At 34.4% G+C, this 24557-nt stretch overlaps 1 protein-coding gene across 1 annotated transcript in view; it reads left to right on the forward strand.

The window, feature by feature from the left end:
• The window catches only part of LOC150107429 (cytokine-like nuclear factor N-PAC), a 421033-nt gene that overhangs the window by 202309 nt on the left and 194167 nt on the right, over positions 1-24557 (forward strand). The window contains exon 8 of the mRNA XM_090391290.1: positions 23172-23345. Within this exon, the coding sequence (XP_090247416.1) occupies positions 23172-23345 (174 nt within the window). The remainder of the gene's footprint in view (positions 1-23171; positions 23346-24557) is intronic.

Below are 24557 nucleotides of genomic sequence, written 5' to 3' on the forward strand. Positions count from 1 at the left end.
TTAATGGATTTTTTACAACACTCAAAAAGGATTAAAATTGAATTTAATACTTTCCTCTCCAATGGCTACAGCGATCACAGTATCAAAAAAATAATCAGTTCCTCTCCCATTGCCTGTCCTTCTCGTCAACAAGATTTTAAAAATGCCATCACCATACCCTACATCTGCGGCACATCCGAAAAAATAGCCAAGATTCTAAAAAAAAAGTACAACCTACACACAGCATATAAGCCCCACCGCAAACCTGCTACCCTTATCCGTTCTACGAAAGATCAGCTCCCTCCTCTCTCTCTGCCTGGAGTTTACAAAGTACCCTGTTCCTGTAAGCTGGCGTGCTTTGGACAGACAGGCAGATCAGCATCCATCTGCCTGGAAGAACACAAGTCTTACATCTGTAAACATAACTATGGTCATTCAGGCTTGGCTGACCATGTTTTGGACACCACCCACAGGGTGTCATGGAAGAAAACCACCATGCTCCACCACAGCAAATTCAAGAAAGAGAGACTATTCTTAGAAGCAGCAGCTCTCAGAAACCAACCAAATCTTAATAAATACGGTTGCATTAAGCTTCTGAAGATTTGGGAAACACTCATCACCAGAGGTCCCACTTTACATTCCAGGCCACCTACAACTGCCCTTAGAGGGTGCTCCACCTAGATAGGACTTTAGTGTCACCCACGTGGTTGGGCTTAGTATTGTTTGTTATTTGTGTTATGTTACATTAGTTGTTTTTTGTAATCCCCGTAGATGTCCTAGTGACTAGGACGAAATATAGGAAGTATTAAATTCTATTTTAATCCTTTTTGAGTGTTGTAAAAAATCCATTAAGCCTCCAACATGAAGCCTCTCCATTAGTTGAGCTACTTTACTGTGAACAAAGAGACTGTGAAATGGTGACGCGGATGCAGACTGAGTGCGTTTTTTATCTCTATTAATTAAATTATTTATTTATTAGTCCTGATTAAGCGCTATTTACTTGTATTTTAGAGTTTCATGAAAAAAAAGAAAACCCTAAAACGAAACACCTAGGTTTTTGATCATTTTTTTAGACAACCCAGCATTTAGCTTTTGTGACCCGGTGGCAGGTCGTGACCCACCGTTTGGGAAACGCTGCCATATAGGATTTGAAGAAAATCTTTATAAAGGTTTTTCAACTGAAGGTGAGTTAGCCAGTCTCGTATGTAGGTGGCATGGTTTTTCCCTCCCCCAAAAAATCAAGTGTTTCATTACAGAACAGGCAAAGCAGCTTAGATATACATGATTAACAGGCATAATTACACTGGCCTCATAGCTTTAGTTGCTTTGGATGAATTTTGGATAAATCTAAAACAACATTAGTTTTACCTGTTATACCACTGTCTACCTATAGATAAAACCAAATTTCTAGTGAAATTTGGTATTTCGAATTAAGTTGAACTATTTTTAGTCATATCATGTTCTCAAATCATCCTTAAATTTCTGATATATACTATCAAGGGAGTTGTAGGATACTATGATAGTTCTACATGAAGAGTTCACATTATTACTAATTTCCTGTCAACAGTTCCCCCCCCCCTCCAAAATCATTCTGTTATCCATTAGGACTTCAATATTGTCAGATCTTATATTTCAGTCTTCTAAGCACTTCTAACTGTATCAATCCACCCATTTCTTGATGTCTTCTGGGTCTCTTTCTTGCAATCTTGGCATTAAACAGAATCGGAGAGGAAAGATTATCAAAACAGTAATTTAAGCGACCATCTGAAATTAGCTCTATTCATACATATCCCTGAATGATAACAATGTCAATTTCCTTTCTAATATCTTCATTTTTAATATGATTTTGCTGTTGATGCCATCTGTTCATTTCCTTAATATCTGTGGTCTCTAGTTTCTGATCAGCTGTTTTATCCCCATTCAGCTCTGAGATCCATAATTTAAATTTTATTTGAACAACACTGTCTATTATATAAGTATTTTAATGTTTTTACTGATTTCTCTCATATCCATAAAAATTTATTAATTTGACTACTCACATTACCAGCTTTGCTGAGTCCGCACGGTTAGCCTAGTGGCTTTGCTCTTCGCAACCATATGACTGGGGAAGGAGTGTCCCAGGTTCGATTCCTGTCGAAGACGTGAGAAATTTGAGGATCTTCCTCAGCCATAGCCAAATTAGCCAGGCTTAGGCGCGGGCAGTAGGGTTTTTTCTGGCAGTTTATCTGGCGTTTTTCATCCCGCAAAGCAGACAAACCGGCCTCGTGAACATATGCTACTACACCCAAAAATACCCCCCCCCCCAGCGGCAGGTCGGTTGGGAGTGGTACTAACAAGAAATCGCTTATAAGTAACACACTGATCCTGCATAGGAAGCGGGAATAATGCATAGTGAAAGAAGAAGATTGCCAGCTTTGCTGATTTTGTTTATTTTCATATTTAATTTGTCGTCTTCACTAAAGTTTTTGCCTACATATCTGAAATATTTTACTTGTCCTTTAGATTTTTGAACTATCAGGATGAAGCTGATGTTTACAATGTTCCTGCCTATTTTCATAGTCTTTATTTTTTTAATGCAAATTTATTATGAAAATCAGCATCTCTGAAGACTTAAATTGGATTTATTTACGAGCATATCAGGACTGATGCCACTTTCCTTTCTAATGTGATATACAGTACATAGAAATGATGAATATGAGTGGAGATATAGTGTGCACACTTGTCTTACACCTTATTCTAACTGCTGACTTACACCTCAAATATAGACTGATATAATGTACATTTACAGCATACAGTAGTAGTGTTTTGAATAACTTCTCGTGGCACCTTGTGATATTCCTTTTCCAGATCTGCATTCAATAGGAGATATTCCTTAATTCTGACATTTTTTATTTCCCTTTTTTTAGATGGGTACCATATGAGTTCAACTCCAGTCATCTGGAATTCAACCTTCTGACCAGGAATTTCTGAATTATTATGGTTGTTGAAACCTTACCAACCTCTGGCTTAATAGGCAGGGATTGGTAAGGTCACGTGATATGTAATTCACATGTAACTGTGTGTAGTGCATACACACATGCACAAAGTTGGAAAAGAAACCAAAGTAGGCTCTACAGAGTTTTTGAACTGAAAAGCAGCTTTACAGGTTATAAAACATGCATCTGTGTGGCTGGCATGGATCATGTTGCATCTTTTTTGTAATGTAATCAAGTTTATTACATAAACAAGACATATTAAGGATCACTCGAATTTTAGCTGTGAAAAAAATATACTGCTTTAATTCTGCTATTTTAACATCACTATTTGGCATGTAACCAGATTAATATCAAGCCAGAATATCAAAATATTCCACTTTTAACGTTTTATTCTTTTTATTAATAATAATGACAAATACCTGTTGGATTTCTCCTCAGGACATGGAGACTGGTTGTTACTAACACAATGTTCCAAATAAAGATGTGTACAAATTCACATGTAGAGAAATAAGAAAAGTCTCACTGACTATGTTATTGTTGAATAGTGATGTTTTATCCTTGGTATAAGACACTAGAGTGTACAGAGGAAAATTGAAAGTGATCACCATTCACATGGAGAGAAATAAAAACAGTCTCATTGACTATTGTTGGATCCTACTTCTTCTCAATCTATACTTTGGATCTGATATTTAGTTAATACGATGTTTTTAACTAATAGATAAGTTGTAAGTTGATTTCTAATTCAAATATAAAGCAAATTTATATTTAAAGACTGTGCCACTTTATATCTGAATTAGTTCAAGAATTGAAGATAAACCAACTCTCAACTACCCTTCCTTTATATGTTGTTATTATATATACTGGCCGAGTATATTTAACTTACTTAATTTACCCGCTTTGGTTCGAATATTTTATGAATGTTGCAGTAAAAGAGATTCAGGCAAAATACAACTTTTGATTAACAAAAACAAACATTTAATTATAGAATCACAAATTTTACACTTAACTTCAAATCAGTTATTAAAATATCACAAACATTTTAACTACTCTGAAAATCATACAACTCAGATAACGGTAAATCTGTTATCTCTATAACACAGTCTTCTCACAGTTCCTCAAGTTCCAAATATAACAAATTGCAGTAATACTTCTTCACAAACAAACACTTAAATTTACACTTCAGCTAATTTCCGCAACAGTTACTGTTGGTATATGGAAATTCTAGGATGAAACTCACACACTTCTCTGCAAAGGAATATTAATGGTTGGAATAATCTTACCGATAATCTTCTTTCTTCATAAACTTACACACAAACATTTTTATAACTGTAAACACTTTGAGCAGTATACGGCACTCATTAAAATAAATCTTCTAAGCAATAACTGAATTAATCATCGGTCACTATACACATAAACAAACGTTCTTGCATGAAGTACTACTGATCACTTATGAATTAAGTGATCAATACACAATAATTCCTTAACTTGAGGTTTTATATGCACAGCTATTCATTCTTCCTGCATTCATTTAATTCTTTAGGCAATATATTTCTAAGCACAGCTAACGGTAAACTTCAACTTTACAGCCTCTACTATTCACTGATAACTCTGTGCTTTGCTTCAAGGTTCTGTATGTCCTTGAAAGGTCGGCCCTGAAATTGAATCTCAACTCAAATATCGCTAGTCTATTTAGTAGTCACCCAGCTGTCTTCCGTAGCTATAATTGTTATTCTACAATTTATTAGCTAACCGCCTCTCGATAGTAGACTTTATTAGCTGCTTGAGTGACTTGCCGACTCGCTATTATCGCACTGTGATTCCCAGATGCCGAATGCTCCGATTCCAACCTAATGCCAATCCTCTCCTTTTTCTCTCTCTTAATTAATAATAATTTCCAGCGTTCTTCCTTTTTATATCCATTCTTCCCACCTAAATTATTCTCGTGATTACTTTCTAAAACTCTTTTCAATAAACCTTCTCCCCACGTGCTGTTCCAAAAACGTGCTCGCTCACTTACATACGTCTCCATGACAACAAAACAAAACATAATAAAATTGAGGTATTGCATAACGCTAAATGTCTACAAATAGGAATAAATAAAGAATGTTTACATTTCAATTAATGCACAGTTAAATTATCAAATATAAATTCTATATTAACATAGAAATAAGCCAAATAGCCTGATAATATTTTAACACAGAGTTTTTCTACTATTAATACATATATTCTTATTAAATAATTAAATATTAGATAAAATTAAAGGTAGTTATATGAATATTAAATTATAAACAAGTGATTTACATTAAATAATATTTACAAATGTAGCCTTTGCCATGGTGGATTATGTTGGATTCTGAGGAGAGTATTAATTTAAATTTCTCTTCATGCAGAATCCAACACTATGTTATTGTTGAATAGTGATATTTTCTCCTTGGTACAGGACACTAGAGTGTACAGAGGATTTGAAATTGGAAGTGATCACCATTTAGTCTTGAGCAGGATAAAATTGAATTTTATATTGAAAAGAAGAACATTTAAGAAAGTTTTAAAGTGAATAAAAGATAAGCAGCTATCAGGTGTGACCTGTAGACTAAAATACACAAACATTATTGAAGAAAAAATGAAAGAGTTTGAGAACAGGAACCAAACCTTGGAGATTTCAGTGGCAAGCCCTGAAGAAAACATTGATTGATTCAGCCAGAGAGGCATGTGGTGAGGTTGTCTGCAAAGATAGTAAAAAACAGGAACTCCAAGGTGAAAACAGGAAGTTAAAAAGGAAGTGAAGGAAAACAAGAAAGCATATCAAAAGTTCCTGTCAAAACAAGTCAGCCTGTGCTCTTAGAGAATACAGAGACAAATGTACCATATATTATCGCGTATAATGCGAAAAATTTATGGTTAAAATTTATGGTCTAAAGTTAGGGGTCGCATTATATGCAGATCTTAAAAAATATAACATCTTATTAGACTTGCATACACAATATATACTACCTAATGCTTATGCAACCAAAATCTATTTGACCCACTCGCATTCGGCGACCGAGCACGTATCGTATCTGCGCATAAAGCCAGTAATGTAAGTAGTGCTAATATCCTGCCCCCTTGGCAGGATATTAGCACAATTATATCGGTTTAACTACAGTTCATTTTGAATATTATTCATTAAACAAACCTAGCCTGAAAATGAGCCAACAGAAACGTAAACGTTCATCTTTTGAAGCAGGATTTAAATTGCGTGTCGTGAAGTTTGCAGAAGAACATAATAACAGTGTTGCTATGAGAGAATTTGGTGTAGTAGAGAGTAATATTAGACTTTGGCGTAAGCAAAAAGACAGTCTTGAAAAAATTCCCAAAACGAAACGTGCCCATCGTGGAGATGTAGCATCCTTTCCAGAACTCGAAGAAGAGCTAAATGAATGGATTTTGACGCGATGACAAGATGGCATTATAGTAACAAGACATGCATTTCGTTTTCAAGCTCTACAACTCAAGAATGGTAAATTCAAGGAGACACCAGGTATTTCATCTTTTCTTGCTTCACCTGGGTTGTGCAACAGATTTATGGAACGCAAAGCATTAACATTACGACACCGAACAAAAATTGCGCAGAAGTTACCAAAGCAGCTTGAAGAAAAAGTGGAGTCCTTCCATAAATTTATCATAAAATTACGGAAGTGTTACGGATATGAACTTTCCCAAATAGGCAATATGGATGAGACGCCCATGCACTTTGATATGCCTGGGAATTGAACAGTAAACTCAGTTGGTGAAAAGAGTGTCCTCATAAAAACAACAGGACATGAAAAAACGCATTTTACCATTGTTCTAGCATGCATGGCAAATGGAACCAAATTAAAGCCAACAGTGATATTTAAAAGGAAGACAATTTTGAAGCATATGAAATTTCCGCCAGGTGTCTTTGTTCGTGCCAATCAGAAAGGTTGGATGGATGAAGAAGGTGTACAATTGTGGCTGGATCAAGTATGGAACATACGTCCCGGTAGCTTGTTACGTCAACAAAACATGCTAGTCTGGGATATGTTCTGAGTGCATTTAACGGATGCAAGCAAAGAGAAAGCATGAGCTACGTATACAGACCTAGCAGTCATACCGGGTGGTCTAACTTCCGTTTTGCAAGCTGTTTAAAGATCACTTTAAACGGCTTTTTTAAATAAAGAAGCTTTGGATTCCATACCATCTGAAATGATTCAATCCTCATTTCTTAAATGTGGAATAAGTAATTCATTGGATGGATCCGAAGATGACGTCATATGCGAAAGCGAGGATGACGCACCACAAAATGGAGAGCATGATGACGATGATGCAATGCCTACAGATGAATTTATAAATGAAATGTTTGATGACTCAAAAGATGAAGAAGAATTTAAAGGATTTTGACATTTTGTTTTAAAATAAATATTTCTTTTGTTAATTCCTATTGTTTTATTTATAATGTTAGGGAACAAGATTAACAGATCGCATTATACGTGGACATGACATTTTAAGACTAGTTTTCAAACAAAATTTCTAGTTAGCATTATACATGGATCGTTATACGCGAAAATATAAGGTAAGTTAAACACTGTGCAAAACTAGCTGAACAAAAGTCATGGGAGAACTTTGGTAAGAACAGAGAAAATAAATATCAAGAAGGTGGCAAGATATTCTGGATGTTGATGAAGAAGCTCAGAAATGGAGGAAAAAGTGCTGTAAAAGGAATTAGAGATGATAATGGTGACATGAAAACTGGAGAAAAAGATATACTTGAAGTATGAAGTAATTACATCGAAAAATTGTTAAATGAAACAAGCAGTGATGACAGCACAGTGGTAAAAAACACTGACCACGCATGCAGTCAGGAATATATATGTCCATACTTGAAGTAGAAAAAGCCATCAAAAGCCAGAAATGTTGAAAGGCAGCAGGAGTAGACATATTCGACCAGAAATGCTCAAGTATGGAGGTATAAAAGTCATACAGTGGCTGCACTGCATAGTTCAGAAGGACGAATTCCAGATGATTGGAGTAGAGTTCTCACAGTACCCATATATAAAAAGGGAAATAAAACTGAATGTGAGAATTACAACAGAGGTATTTCTCTACTGAGTGTTCCTGGTAAGATTTATGCCAGTATACTTGAGAAACATTTGAGAAGGATTGTGGAAGAAAAGCTTGGTGAAGAACAAGCTGGATTCAGGTCAAATAGCGGCTGTCAGGATCAGATCTCCAATTTCGACAAATAGTTTAGAAATCATGGGAATATAACAATGATCTGTGTTTAAGTTTTGGATCTGGAAAAGGCATAGGACAAGGTGCCAAGAAATAAGCTATTCAAAATGCTACAGTTATATGGTTGTCAATGGGGGCATTATATCAAGCAATGCCTAGTGTTTATTTGAGTTGTAGTCAGCAGTTAGAATTGAAGGAAGTACAGGAAGATGGTTTAATGTTAAATCTGGTGGCAGACAAGGATGTACATTATCTATATGGATCACATGAAGCAAAGTGGTATTAAACCTGATATCAGAATTGGAGATGTTAATGTCGGCTATTTGCTTTATGTAGACAATGTTATACTTCTAAATAAATCCACTACAAGTCTGTAAGATTCCATGACTAAATTGAATAACTGTTTTAATAGATATGGTATGAAGGTCCACAATAACAAAACAAAGGCAATGAAAATAGGCAGAAGCATTGAAAATATCAACTGCATTGTTAATGGGGAACCTATAGAACAAGTGAAACATTTCAGCTACAGGCATGATTTTTAGTGAAGATGGTAAATTAAATATGGAAATAGACAACAGAATCAACAAAGCTAATATGGTAGGAAGTCAACTGAATAAATTTATATGGAATAGGAGAAAAATTAGTCAAAACACTAAATTAGCTGTATACAAGACAGTATTCAAACCAATTTTATCTTATGGGTCTGAGAGCTGGTCAGAAGTAAAACACTTAACCAAAGACTAGGGACCACAGATATGAGAGTCCTGAGAAAGATTAGGGGCATGAACAGATGGCATCAGTGGCAATATCACATTAAAAACGAGGATATTAGGAAAGAACTTGACATTGTCAGCACCTAGGACTGCGTTAGCAGAGTTAACCTTAGGTGGTATGGTCACTTAAACAGAACGGGTGAGGAAAGATTAGCAAAACAGGTGTTCTCTGCCATGTTGGCAGGAAAAAGACCCAAAGGAAGACCAAGATATAGGTGGATTGATATGGGTTAAAAAGTGCCTTGGAAGATATTATTATTATTTGTGACACCTCCAAGTAGTCCGAAGACTCATCGCAGGAGGACACCTATTGTACAACTCTCTGTATCTACCGCTATACCAAACCTCTCCTACCATTCATCATCTTAAGCACCATCTACTGGCCACCACCACAGCTAGAATTTTTTGTCTGTAAATTGCGTGTGTTCTGAAGGGCTGATTTGTCTGTATGCGGGATGAAAAACCCGAGTTTCCGGGAGGAAAAACCCTGCTACCTCCATATGAGATCGGCTAACTCACCTTTGATTGTAAACTTCCCTATAAAGATTCTCCCTATCATGATGAGAATCGAACTTAGGCCTTTTCCAATTGAAGGGTGCAACTTACCGTCGTTCTTCCAATTATGCTAGGGGGGGGGGGGGGGGGGCGCTTTCCATAGATAGATGAGATGTTTTATTATTATTATCATTCCCATCACATAAACAAGATATTTATATTATACAATTCAGTGTACCATATTACGATACAATTCAAGTTGTACACTCCAATGTACAGTAGTATACAATATAATACAACTCAATGTACAATATTATACAATACAATTCGAGTTTTGCAATTCAATATACAATATTATTATTATAATATAACACCTCCAGGGAGTCCAAAGACTCATCGAGGTAAGGCACCTACTCTACAACTCTCTGTCTCTACCAACTGCAACTACCATCATCATCTACACCAACGCCATCTACCACCCATTACTACCACTAGACTTTCACAGACAATCACAAACATCCATGCTCACAGTGGGATTCGAACCCACAGCCTTATGCCTGGAGAGCAGATACGCTAACCACTCGGCCAACCAGGCTGGGTGTATTATTGAACTGTATTATACAATACAGTTCAAGTATTACTATTATTTTCTGTTGCTAATTACACTTATTTTTGGCTATTTATTTTGTTACAGTTCATAAATGTTTCCTTATATATACAAATAGAGTAAAATACATTTCGGATAGTTTTCATAGTTTATAATAAGTTACTGGTTTTAGTGATAAAGTAAGTTAGTTTGTGTATTTATGTGTAACCAAGGGTCGTAGCCATACTGGTTGCTAGAGAATTAAATTAGTTCGAAACAGTCGCTGCGATTCCAGTGACTATATCTATGAGGGCTCATCTTACACGGTTTGATTTGATGTACATGTTAATATATTAGTCTCCCAAGTGAATGAACTAGTTTGTGAATGAATATTGGTACCTTAATTGAATATATGCTATTTATAATGATCCCTTATACTATGCATTTAAAGTAATTGTCAACATTGTTTAGTCCCATGAGGTAGTCTCTCAATCTTTTTCTGAATGCATAAGCTGTGGTTATAGATTTAATTTCATTTGGGAGTGTATTGTAGCTGCTTGTCGCTAGTTATTCGAAGGATTTATGAAAAATTTCTTTGTTTGCCGTGGGTACTACTAGCATGTTCCTGCCGCAGCGTAATCCATAATCTACATTATATGCCAAGAAACTTTCAGCGTTCCTTTTTACGTATGATAGACAACCCTAGAGATATAGTTTCTCTGGTGGTAGAATATTATGCATGATAAACAGATCGTTGGTTGAATGTACGAAGTCAGTAGTAGTTATGGCTCTAATTATTCTGTTTTGTATTCTTATTAATGGAAGCAGATTGTTGTAATAATCTCCACCCCAACAGGTGATGCCATATTGCAGTGAGGAATTTACCCAGGAATAGTATAAGCATCTTAAGAATGCTGCATTTACGAATTTTTTAACATAATATATTCTATTAATTATGAGCCTAAACTTATTTGTTAAGAAAGTGATGTGGGAGTTCCACTTCATATTGCTATCGCTGTGGAGGCCCAAATACTTAACTGATTTTGTTTTTTTTTTGATTAAGCTACAGTTACAATTTAGGATGTCACTACATTTCCATTCATGTGATTTTATGCTTAAATCGTGGTCTAGCTTATCTGTTAACGTGAAGTACATATATCTCGTTTTATCAGTATTAATGTTAAGTCCATTATTGCTAAACCATTTACTTAGTTTTAACATATCACTATTAATCCCATTTTTTAGATCTTCAAGGGTTGTTTTGGTGTATATTAATGTCGTGTCATCGGTGAAGGATATCGTTTTGCCAAAAAGTTGGTATTTACATAAATCATTAACATATATTAAAAATTGGATTGGTCCTAGTACAGACCCTTGATGGACTCTGTATTTTATTATTTTTTTGAACTATTGAATGTGTCGTAGCTGGTATATTGTTTTTCTACTATTCAGATAGGATCTGAACCAGTCATTAGTAATTCCTCTGATGCCGTATGTGGACATTTTCAGTAGCATTAGGTCATGATGAATACAGTCGAACACCTTAGATATATCAAGAAAAATGGCAGCTGTGTGCATTCCTTTATTTATTCCAGTTATGAAATACTGTTTTATGAAACTAATAGCGCTTTATTGGTGTTGTATCCAGATCTAAATCCATATTGATTAATGCATAAAAGGATATAGTATTTAAATAGCTATTTAAGCGTTTTTTTTTTTTTATTAGAATTCAATAACCTTTGAGATTGTGGATAGTATAGATATTAGTCTGTAATTTTTGATTTCATTTCTTTACCTCCTTTATATAGAGGTACGACTGAAGCAGTCTTTAAGTGTTCTATAAATTTACCTTGTTCAAAGGATTTATTAATGATATTTGTAAAGAACTGTAATTTGTGTTTAATGATAATGTTTAGTTTTTTGACATTTATATTGTTACTTCCCATTTTTTTCCCCTTTTTTAATCCGATTACTACACTCTTTATCTCATCTTCGTTTACTGCATGTAGATACATGGAATTCTTAATCCATGGAAGGTGACTCACGTACTTTGTCCTTTCTGCAGGGTTGAATTCACAACTACCATAGTTTGTAAAGTGGTTGTTCATTTTGTTAAGTACATCGGTGATTTCATTGCCCTCTAGGAATTCACATGTTTTTTGCTTTGTGTTACCTATTATCATATTAACCAACCTCCATTCTTTACTTTTATCATTATTATAAGAAAGAAATTTCGATATTTCTTTTGCCTGCTTTATTTTTTCCTTTAGCTATTTTAGCTAAACTTTTGTAGTCATGTTCAAACATTAAATTACAGATTTTTCCCATGCTTATGATAGAGCTTCTGTTTTGTCCTTATCATATTTTTTAGTTCATCTGTTATCCAGTGTATGTGTGAACATCCTTTTTTGTAGTAACTCTTTTGTGATATTGCGATTTGCTGTCTGCATATTTAATAATTTTGATAAATTCCTCATATAGCTGATTTATGTCTAATATGTCGGTTTGAGGCAGTTGATGATGTTTTATGTACTTCTCAAATTTATTATAATTGGTGCTAAATTCGGATTTTTTATGACTACCTGCACAGCTCATGTTAACGCTATTAGGTAAGGATAGTTTCAACAGTAGCGAATAGTGAGCTATTATTTTGCTAAAGTAGATTGCAGAGGATACCTCATAGGCCATTCTATTTCTTATGAATATGTGATCAATGCAACTCACTGAGTTGTTCACTTCTCTTGTATTGCCATCAATGTAAGCAAGAAACCCATGAGTAGATAATATATTTTTATATTCTTCAGTTTTACTATTACTCTTATAAAGGTTCAAATTTATATTCCCCACTAGTATGACGTTGTTGTGTTTTAAGGTCTTTAGGACATTATTTAGCTCTGATAGAAAGATATCAACTGGGCCATCGTGTGCACGGTATATAGCAAATATAAGTATGTTCATTGCTGTGTCGTAAATCATTACGGTTTCAGCACTTTGCATTTTTGATTCCGGTCTATGAAATTTATAAATATTTTTTCTAGCGTATAGAATTAATCCACCTGAACGATTATAGTCGCAACAATCATAATACGTGTTGTAATCTGTGAGAGAATAACGATCAACCTCAAGTTGTTTCACAGAAATTCAATCATATTGAATTTCTGTGAAAAATAACATTAAATTATCAATATTTGACCTTAACGACCTAATATTGACATGATATATGTTTAAATTCTTGGATGAGTTTGTAGTAGTGTCAAAAAAAATTTTTTACGGAGGTTAGATTATTTAGTTTTTTACAGTTTACAGTTGTATCAGAATGTAAGCTATTCATGTGGAATCTTAAATCCATTTAGATCTTTATTGTTACAGTAATTCATAGTTAACATTTAGATTTGCTGCCTTCTTTGACTGAGTTCATCCGGTGTTTTTATCCATATTACTTTTGTGTTGTCGTTCTTTCTCATGAATAGTTTACCATCTCTTACCCATACATATTTGACTGCACCACTTGCTCTCTTTTGTTTTGCTTCATAAAGGAGTTGCTTATTGAGTTTGGTCAAGTGTTCGTTTATGTAGACGGGCACTGGTTTTAACTGTTCATCAAATTGTTGAGCTGTAATATTGAGTTTTCTTGCCTCCGTCATCCATTTATTTTTAATATTCTTAATTTTTCTAGTTGAATGATAACTTGCTTGATATCTGTTTTTCTTATGGTGGGCACTCTGTGGGCATGCAAGATGTCTTCCCTTTTTACTCCAAGTAGATTCACCAGTTTTCCAGTTATAGTATGCAAGTTTTCATTCTGAGCTTCTGGTAGGCCGTTTAATTCGATATTGTTCAACCTGGAAAACTGCTGAATTTCATTAACTTCCCATTTCAGTTCGTTCATTGAGCTTTCAGTATTTTATTTTTATTTGTTAGTTCTGTGTTTTTAGTGCACAGATCCTTAATTTATTTTGGCTTTAAATAGTACTTCCAGTTCCTTTCTTATCGCGGAGTTATCGTTTTAATTTCTACTTTGATGGCGTTTGGGTCTTCTAAAATCTGTTCCCTGAAGTTTCTTAGGAAAACCTTCGCATCAGCTTCTCTATCATCTTTGTTTACTGCTTTAGTTAAATCTAAACCGTTGCTGCTTCTGTTTAGTTTACTTGTAGTTTTAAGGTCGTTTTTGGGAGAAGTATTAATACAACTCTGGCATTTCCATTTTAATTTCTTGTCCTTTGACATTTTACGAAAGTTAGATTCTGTTTCACCTATACATGCAGGATGATATAATATTCGCGACATTCAAAAGAACATTGCAGTACTTCGTTTTTGTCCATCTTACCTTTGCAGCTTTTGCAGTTGGCGACAGACATAACTCGGCTGTTGACCCTGAATGAGGATTAGTAAGTATCGTTTAGGTTAGGATGGCGATTGTCTCAGCACGTGGCTCGCAGGATTGTGTGGTGTCAGTGACTATGGTCTTTGTTCTTCTGCTGTAGCTTGACTCGTAGCTTGAAGCACTAGTTTTACAGGAACCACTGGATCAATTTCGATGATTAATGTGTATACTTTTTCAGATTACTGAGACAGTTCATTTGAGCACATTTTAAAAGTGATTATATTAAGGCAATTACTTACATTTAAGCTTAGAACAGGAGCAGATTCAGCAACAGGTGTCTACTCTGCGCCCTCTCAGCTATAAATATAAGATCTGATAATGTTGGAGTCTTGACAGGTAACAGACTGATTTGGAGAAAAATTGTGGATAGGAAGTTAGTAAAGATGTAAATTTTTCATGTAGTACTTGTACACCCCTTTAGGGTACATGGCAAGAATTTGATGATGATGACTTTTTATTCTTTTCTAGTATTGCACCAAGTACACAGTTTTAGAATTGTGTACTGCAGTGTTCTGTATGCAAATACAGAACACTGCAGGTGTTCTGTATTTGCATGTCTGTATTTTCTAGCTAAATCCCAGTTTTCTTGGACTATGGAGGCTCAAGAAAACCTCAATGACTGAACATGGAAAGGACAAAAAATTTCCACTAAAGTTATTATTCATTCATTCATAGCCTCTTCTCCTCTCCATTTATCTCTATTCTCTGGAATTGTATTGGAATAGAGTTCTCCCATGGACTGTAACCTTGAACTGTTCAATAAGAAATCCACTGGGTTCTCTCCTATGTGAGATTGATATAGAAGGTGAAAGAGATGTTTATTTTGACTGGTACAAATGATTTACCAGGTGACAAGCCTGGTATGCAAGAAGACATGAAAGAGTTGCTAGTGCATGTGAAAAAGAATAGTGAGAAAATAAAAGTTGTGAGTCTATTGCCACAGTATGATAGCAGCTATGACTGGAGGAGCTATAATCACGAGTAAGTCAGTGTACAGATTGTATAGGAGGAATGGTGTGGAGTGAGTTTAATGGAGGGAAGGAAAGAAGACTGTTTAGGTTAGGTTTAGATTTAGATGACACTAAATGCATTTGAATGCATTTAGTGTCAAGAGTCTTCAGAAAGTGTTGTTCACTGAGAGTTTAGAAGTGCAGAATTGGAGACTAGAATATTTAGTTGGATGCAAGTAAGCTCGGGTTAAGACAAGTTAGAAGTTATTAAGTGAGAGAGTGATCACATAATGCTAAATGGAGTACTCCAAGTTCTTAACTTTAGTGGGTTAAGCAACACAAGGTGTGAGGGAGGTTGTGGGATGAAGGGGATATTGCAGTTTATGTACATTAATGCTAGAAATATTCGAAATCATGGTGAGGAATTTTGGTATTGGTTTGCTCAACTTATCCAAAAGTTATAGACATTAGTACAATTGGTTGACTGACGATGATATGATCTTAAGAATAGAATGCAAGGGATGTGATGTCTTCAGAGAGGACAGAAAGAACAGGGTGGGGGGGGGTGAGGGTTTGCTAATGATAACAGAAGAATTGAAGCCAAAAATAATACAAGTACATCAGGGGAACAGGGATTTAGAAGGTAATTCATTTGAGGTTATCTGGTGTGAGATAGAATAGGATGAAATATGTAATTGGGTGCTGATATAATCCAAGGGTTATAAGGGAAAATGTAGAGGATATGTATTGGCAAATTAGCATGATGAGTACAGGTCGAATAATTATTATAGAGGATTTAAACTATGGGGGATATAGATTGGGAGAAGGAATGGTTGCAGGAAGGGAAGGAAATTGAATTTATACAGCTGCTGAGAAATAATTACCTCAGGCGGTATGTGATGGAGGGGACACGAGGTTCAAGAGTGCTGGATCTAATCATAGCATCAGAGAACTTAACCCTAACCAGTCTACTATGCTGCCTCTGCTTGGAGAAAATGATCATGTAGTCTTCACTTGGGATATTCTAGACATGCAAAATTTTCTGTTACGAAGGGATATATGTGGAATTACAAAATAGGAGATTATGACAAGCTGAGAAGTCAGCTTTCAACAGAGCAATGGCATGGGAATTTGGAAGGAAGAGATGTTGGTGATGCATGGGAGGTAGTCAAGGGGTATTTGAAGAAAGCAGTATCTGAATGTATACTTGGAGTCATAAGAATAAATCAAGTAGAAGTTAAGTGGATGAATAGTATCTTTAAGCAAGAGTTTCAGAAAAAGAAATATAAATATAAAGGAAAAGATGATCAGCATGCCCATGCACAGAACTAGGCACAGGCAAGAAGGTGATCTGTATGGTTAAGAAAGGCCATACCTAATTTCTGCAGAAAGCTAGCTAATGAGGCTGAAAGAAATCCTAAAGAGTTCTTTAACTATCTATTCAAATATTCAAATAAAAGAAGAAATGACCCAAAGAAAGATGACTTTAAAAAAGTACTAATGAGAAGGTAACAGAAGCAAACCAAATAGTTCACATTACGGAGTGAGCATTTTGCAGGGGTGTACCATCTAGATCAGTGTGATGGCATACCTATGACATGCATGTCAGCACTGACACACACTTGAGGATTTCAGGTGACACACCTTGGATGTTGAAAGATATTGGTATTCTGATGAAAAAACTGATAAATCAAGTAAGATCGCTCTCAGTTAAGGAGAAGGTAGGTTTCGGTTCATTGAAAGAATTATATTTTATAGTTAGCCTATTTCTATTTTATTTTGTAACTAGCCTATAAACAACACACATTTTAAGTTTACGTTTTCTTTCTTAATCATTATAATTTCTGCATAGTCATATGATATAAAAACTTATAAAAATTATTATCAGTATTATATGATACAAACTTATAAATACGTGCTTTATATATTATAAACTTAATTTATAAACTAAGTTTTCATTTGGCTCCTGTGTGAAATTCGTTCATGCATGCATTCCAAGTCTCTCGACTGAGTAATACAAGTTCTAAACATATTTAAAACCACTTTAACAGAAAATATAATTTTCAGCATTAAATATTGAATTTATCTGAGTAAATAATGAAAACATTTTTATAGTTTGCAATAAATTCAGTAAATTTTCTTAAATAATGCAAATAGTAACAACTTACTATGACGTCGCAACAAAACCTACTAAATAGCTGCTATTTAGTAGCATGATAGAGAGTAAAACGTAACAAGGTTGCTACGAACGTACTGGTAATAAATCTGGCAACCCTGCTGAAAGACGTAGTGGTAGTCTTGCATGGTCTGCCACTTAAGTAATTTGAGTTGCTGGGGTATAATTCATTTCCAGTAATTGTTAGTTCTTATTAATTATTACTGATTAATTAATGCTGTATATAATTGTGCTTTTTTTTTTAATTTGTGAACCCTTTTACAATGGCAGCTAGCACTAATAAAAAAACTAAAATTATCACAGAAAGGAAGTGGAAGAAATTTCCAAGATGCCCGGACTGAACAATATGGTGTTATTGACTATTGTTGAAAACTTTTGTAAATTGTTGAGAAGCTTTAGTAAAGTGTGCACCATTTTTATTTGATGACTTTCACAATAAGGAAACTATTGTAAAGTGCATGAAAGAGTTACCATTAAGTAGGAATAGTATTAAAGACAGAGTTATATCAATGAATGCTAGTATAGAAAATCAAATACAACAAGACTTGAACTCGTGCCATTGTTTTTCCATTTGTCTCGACGAAACTACAGATATTACGTCATCAGCTCGATTGGCTATTGTTGCAAGGTATGTTCACGGTGATTCTATGCACGAGGAATTGATAAAGTTAGAAAATTTACCTCAAAACACAACAGGTAAAGACATGTGACTGTGTTGTTAGAGTGTTCCGTGAGAAACAGATAGATTTATTGAAAATATTATCGATTACAACTTATGGCGCGCCTAATATGGTTGGCCGTAATGTCGGTTTTATCAAACAACTTACAGAATATGTTGGTCATCCCCTGGTTTGTTTCCATTGTATTATACATCAGGAGACACTGTGTGCAAAATCAGGCTTAAAGGATTTGGATGATGTGATAAGAATTGTGACAAAGGTAACTAATTTTATTGCTGCTAGGGCTTTAAACAAACGAGAATTTAATTCACTTTTAAGCAAAGTTGAATCAGTGTACAATAGTCTATTAATGTACAATAATATTCGATGGTTGAGTTGTGGCCAAGTACTTAAACAGTTTGTTGAATGTTTAAATGAAATTAATATATTTAAATGCGAAGGGCATGGAACACGAATTTTCTCAGTTGAACAATTCTGCTTGGCTCAGTAAGCTGATGTTTTTCACAGATTTTTCATTGCACCTGTATGAACTTAATATACAATTGCAAGTCGGAAAATCTGTCGATGTTATGTTTGGCACGATCAAGAGCTTTGAGAATAAACTCAAAATATTTCAACATGATTTAGAAAGTACCAATTTTAAGTATTTCTCAAGAGTGAAAATTTTTTTAAACGAAACCAGCCCCAACAATCTTGAACATCATATCAACCAATCATTCAAAGTTCTAAAGTCAGTAACTGAGTAGTTTTCTTCTAGATTTGAGCAATTTCGAATGTTGGAACAAACAATCCAATTCATAAAGTGTCCTGATGAAACAGAATTCATGGATCTTAAATTAGATGGCTTTGAGTGGTTGGATTTAAAAGATCTAGAAATGCAACTAGTCTTCCAGTGTAATCCTATCTGGAAAAGAAAGTTTATTGCTTTTAGAAATGAATTAGAAGAACTTGAGCAGGAACATCTGCATGATGCCGCCTGTAAAATTCTAAGGTGTGGAATAGCCTTCCCGAAAACTTTCATGCTCTTAAAATCTTTGCTAAAGCTCTTCTAACAATTTTCTCTTCTACATACCCTTGTGAAACTCTATTTTCTGCCTTAAATAATATCAAATCGAAAGGGAGAAATAGATTGAGCAATGATTTAAGCGCTGCCTGTGTAGCATTAAAATGTACACACTATAGCCCTTCTATAAAGCAACTTTCTACCAGTGCTCAGTAACAGAAAAGTCGTTAAATGTAATGTAAGTTTGTAATTTCACTTTATTAAATTAATTGTATAATATGAATTCATAGATTTTATATCAATGTCCTATTAAATAAATAGCCTAATATGATATGTATAAGTCATCTATGATTATGTAGTTAAATTTATAATGCATGTATGCAAGTGGCACATCTACAACGTCAGTATTTTAAAAAAAAAGATGTTTGACACACCTGGGTAAAAAGGTTCGCCATCACTGATCTAGATGATGACATTGCAATACCTGATGTGACATTGACAGATGGGTGATGAAGTTGAAGAAATAGAGATGCTTAAAATATTGCAGAACCTCAATGCAAACATCCATGGGATCAGATGGTATGTTGGCCTGTGTATTATGAGAATGTGCAAGAGAATTATCAGCTCCTCCTCCGACCAAGCTGTTTAATTCAAGCCTAGTACTGGGGAAGGTGGCAATGTAGTGGAATGAGTCCCACTATATAAAGGAGGCTCTATGACAGAAGTAGTAAATTATAGGCCAATCAGTATCTCAGAAGTGGTTCTTAAGGTATTGGAGAAATTGGAAAAAGGCAAAATTCAGGACTGGGTGGAGAGGAATATTATACTTTATAAGAGGCAAATTGGTTTCATGAAGGGTAGGTCCTGCCTTAATAATTTGCTTACTTTTTATGAGAAAGTGACAATTGAGTTGGATAAGGAAAATGGCTACTCAGTGATGTTAGTAGACAAGATTTGATAAGATTCTACATAGAACTCTGTTGCATAAATTGGAGCAAATAGGGATGGATATGAATATTGTAATATAGATTAGAGAGTTGCTGATGGACAGATATCAAAGGGTGGCTTATGGAAGAGTTGAGTCTGGGAGAAAGCAGATGATGTATCACAGGGCTCAGTACTTGATCTTTGATGATATGATAGATGTTGCAAATATCTTTGAGAAATATGATCTCATGTATGCTTTAATATTGGTGCAGAAACATCAGGTGTTATAATCAACTGTTTGCAAGAGAGGTCACAAAATTTAGAACAGTGCCATATGTGAGCCTGCGATTAGGGAGGGGAAAAAAAGAGGAATCTGTTGATGCATTTCTTAAATAGCTGAGGGTTGTATACACTTGAGAAAAATGGTGTTAAGAAGGGTGTTCCAAAAAACTGAGATCAATGGAATGAGAGAGAGAGAGTGAGAGAAGGATTAGAAATTGGTTCTGTAAGTTTACAGCTGACTGTAGATACTGATCGGCAGCTGGTCTGGTCAGTATCTACACAGTTAGAATGATTAGAAAAAAGTGAAAGGATAGTGGTTGTCAGTACAGTGAAGTAGTCCTGTGAAAATACTGCTAGAAAATTCATATTCCAGAAGCAAGAAAGCATTTGTGAGAGTGAGAGGCCCATGTGAATACCTCTAGAAAAGTCATATTTCAGAAACAGAACATTGAGAAAGTGGAGAATGGAGGGGGGGGGTATCATATATAGAGTATCATATCCTGATCCACCCATTCTTGTATTTTGTCTTTAACCAACTTTTCCAATACTTTTACCACTACTCCTGAGATGGTGATTGCTCTGTAATTAACTACCGCAGCTTTAGAGCCACCCTTATGCAAAGGAACCACTTTGCCTAACTTCCACTCCCTAGGGACCATACCAGAGTTCAAACTTAAATTAAATATCCAAGTAAGAGGGGTTGACAATTCATTTGCACATTCATACAACACCCGAGCTGATATTCCATCTAAGCCTACAGCAGTATTTGCATTTAAATTTTGCAATATATTTAATACCTCTGATTTTTTAGCTTCAATTCTCACATTAGGTATTGCTACAGGTATAGAGATATCCTCATTTGGGTGATAGACGTTTGAAATGTGATCACTCAGTAACTCGACTATTACATTTGATTTTGTCACCTCAATGCCATCAGCACCCACTAAAGTTATCCTTCCGAAGTCATTCTTCCTCTTACTGCTACATAGCGGAAGAACTCTTTGGGATTACTCTTGATCTCTTTGGCTAAGGTCTTCTCATAATCTGATTTAGCTTTTCTTACTATGCTGGTAACCTTCCTAGCTTGAGCCTTGTACTGCTCATGGGTGTACTGGTCACCTTTCTCCTTGTAAATTCTCCATAACCTTTTCTTTTTTTGCAGGTCAAGCTTGATATTACTGCTCATCCATTTAACGCCTGCCTTATTTGATCTCCTGACCAATCTGATATTGCTTTCCTCAGATACCCACGGATTTTATCCCATGCACTGCTAACATCTTTCCTTTGCAATATGTTCTGCCATGGGATGGCTGCGAGCTCACTCCGAAGCTTGTTATAATTGCCTAACCTGTAGTTCTGTATATACCCCTTCTTAACAGAAAAATCCACAGATTTTGCAACCTCCCATGAAAAAATAATTTTTCAGAAAAACAACACATTTTTTCTGGGCTTCAAAGTTGTCTTTTTTATTTTCTACAAACTTTGAGGTTTTTTTTTTTTTTTTTTTTTTTTTTTTTTTTTTTTTTTTTTTTTTTTTTAATAAAAAAAAAAGGCTTAATCAAGGTGATTGACTTGAAACAGTCAAGGTGATTTGGGGCATTCATATTTCATTACATGTATGCATAAAGCACACAAAAAATGAAACGTGTGAATTCAGTCTAGAACCTGCAGGGTTGAGTATAAAATGGGGGGAGGAGTGCTAAGTACACCTTAAACAGGTGACTCTTATCATTGGAAAAAATTTGTTTGTTTACCTTCAGCATTAAAATGACATTTAAAAATCAGAAATTAAACACACTGGAAATAAGATGTGAAATTCTGTGGATCTGCTGAATAAAAATGGTCACCATAATTAATAGGATGCCAGAAAAGATCTTTAAAAAAATCTTCCATCTTATGAATAGGTAACCAAATATTTGACTTTTATCAAAATACAACATTATGCAGTTTCAATTTAATTTTTAATTTGATGATTTCTGCATGGAATAACCTTCATTAGAGAGTGTCCAATTTGTGTTATAGAAATTGGCTATTTACTAAGTAATCAACACAGTCAGTTTGTTTAGGATTCATTGTATTTATCTGTATATGTTTATCTATATAAAAAAAAAACTGTTATTACAGGTTTGTTTGTTTTTTTTCACTTGGTTATTGAGTAAGTTAGTTAAAGTTGCCAAGAAATTATATTCTTAGATACAGGCTTTCAGTAAAGCTGAGATAGCAAAAATTGCATTATTGTTTTTATTGGATGTGTATATTGCTTATATATTAAACAATATACGTGTCTGCAAAGAAGTGTGCTTTGCATTATGGGATACTGAGGCAATTGATGTGAAGTTAACTTCATGACTGGATTATCCAAGTAATCCAGTCATGAAGATATTTCACTTGAAAATTTTGCTTGCTTACATTTGGGTAAAGAATTAAACAAGAATATAATTTCTTGGCAACTTAATTTATTCTGTTATAAAGTTTGACTGCTCTCTAATAATCATTCCGTTATCTTCTGCATATGCTGTTTGATAATGCATTTTCTCTGACCATAACTCAGTATAAGTTAATAATTACTAAAATTATATGTATGTTTGCATGCTTGGTGAACACCACCATGTGATCAATTATATTCATTTTGAATTATGCCTCCATTTTTTAATATGCTTATTTATTATATTTAAAAAAAAATTTTTTTGGCTTATAAGTAGTTAACATTTCTCCCATATGATCAATAGGTAACACCACCTCCAGTGATAGAACGTGTAACAGATGTCCAAAAACAGGTGAATTTAAAATGTACTGGTTTAAAGTTTGGTTTCTTAGGCTTGGGAATTATGGGACGAGGAATTGTTAAAAACCTCATTAATTCTGGTCATCATGTGACAGTATGGAATCGAACACCTTCAAAGGTTTGATTAATACCATTTCTATGTCTGATAGTTAATGTCCATTTCTGTTGCTGAAATAATCTTAGAGTGTTTAGTTAAATAATTTTGAATAATTATTTATTCTAACTTTTGCTGTGTTAGAAATATATAATGCATTTTAAATTTAAATTACTTTTTAAATAACTTTTAAATGACTAAGAAATATTATGAATGCTAATCTTATGAGGCCTGAAAATGTCTGATGTGTAGCTCGAAAAAGTTTTATGTGTAGTCTCTAGAGCAGATGAACCAGATTATCTAACCTTTGGTCCATTTATGGTATTAGATGAATAATAGGTTTACCACCTTTCAGGGATTTGCTTAAAAATAAAAATAAAACAACATTTCATGTTTGAATGACATGCTAATTCTGATACATACTTACTTGGTTTTTCTCTCCTCTTGCTGAAATGATTTCATTTTGTTGCTTGCTCCCAGTATTTTTATCCATTGCATTGGTAATTGAAATCCCAGATACACAGAAAATTTTAGAGCATGTGATATATTAGTAGCAGGAATAATAATAATAATTTTAATTTCTTTAGTGTACTTACAACTTAAAATTTGAAAAAAAAAAAAAAAAAAAAAAAAGAACAAATTTAGAAATTAAATTGAAGATACCAAGAAATTATATACTTGGTTTAATCCTTTATCCAAGTGTGAGCAAACAAAGTTTGCACCTGAAGTATTTTCATTAAAGGTCGAAACCAGTCTGGGTAGTGATCCTTTCCATAACGCATAGCATTATACATATCTGCAAGGAGATGTGCTTTGCATTATGCAATACTAAGACAAGTGATGTGAAGTCATACCACCTTTACCATGAGTTGTCCCAGTCCTGAAAATACTTGTGGCTCAAACTTTGTTTGCTTACACTTGAATAAAGGATTAAACCAAGTATATCATTTCTTGGTATCTTTAATTTATAGTATAACCAACTGAAAAAACTTCCAACAAATTCAGAAATTTTTTTTTAATTCATGAAAAATATTTGACCTGATTAAAAATCTAAATGAACTTGAAACCAAATGGAAATAAACTATTAAATATGACCTTGCTTATTGAACTGATTATATAATTTTTGCTTTGAAATGAATGTGTGAACTAAAATTGGTCATCATCTTCTTCCCTTTGACAAGCTTTTAGGACACCAGTTTGTCCTATTTTTCAATATCTGATTTCCAAAACGATTTC

Source organism: Typopeltis vanoorti, chromosome 4 (genome assembly GCF_054136105.1).
Source record: "Typopeltis vanoorti isolate ZY-2024b chromosome 4, IOZ_Tvanoo_1.0, whole genome shotgun sequence".
Classification (NCBI taxonomy): domain Eukaryota; kingdom Metazoa; phylum Arthropoda; class Arachnida; order Uropygi; family Thelyphonidae; genus Typopeltis; species Typopeltis vanoorti.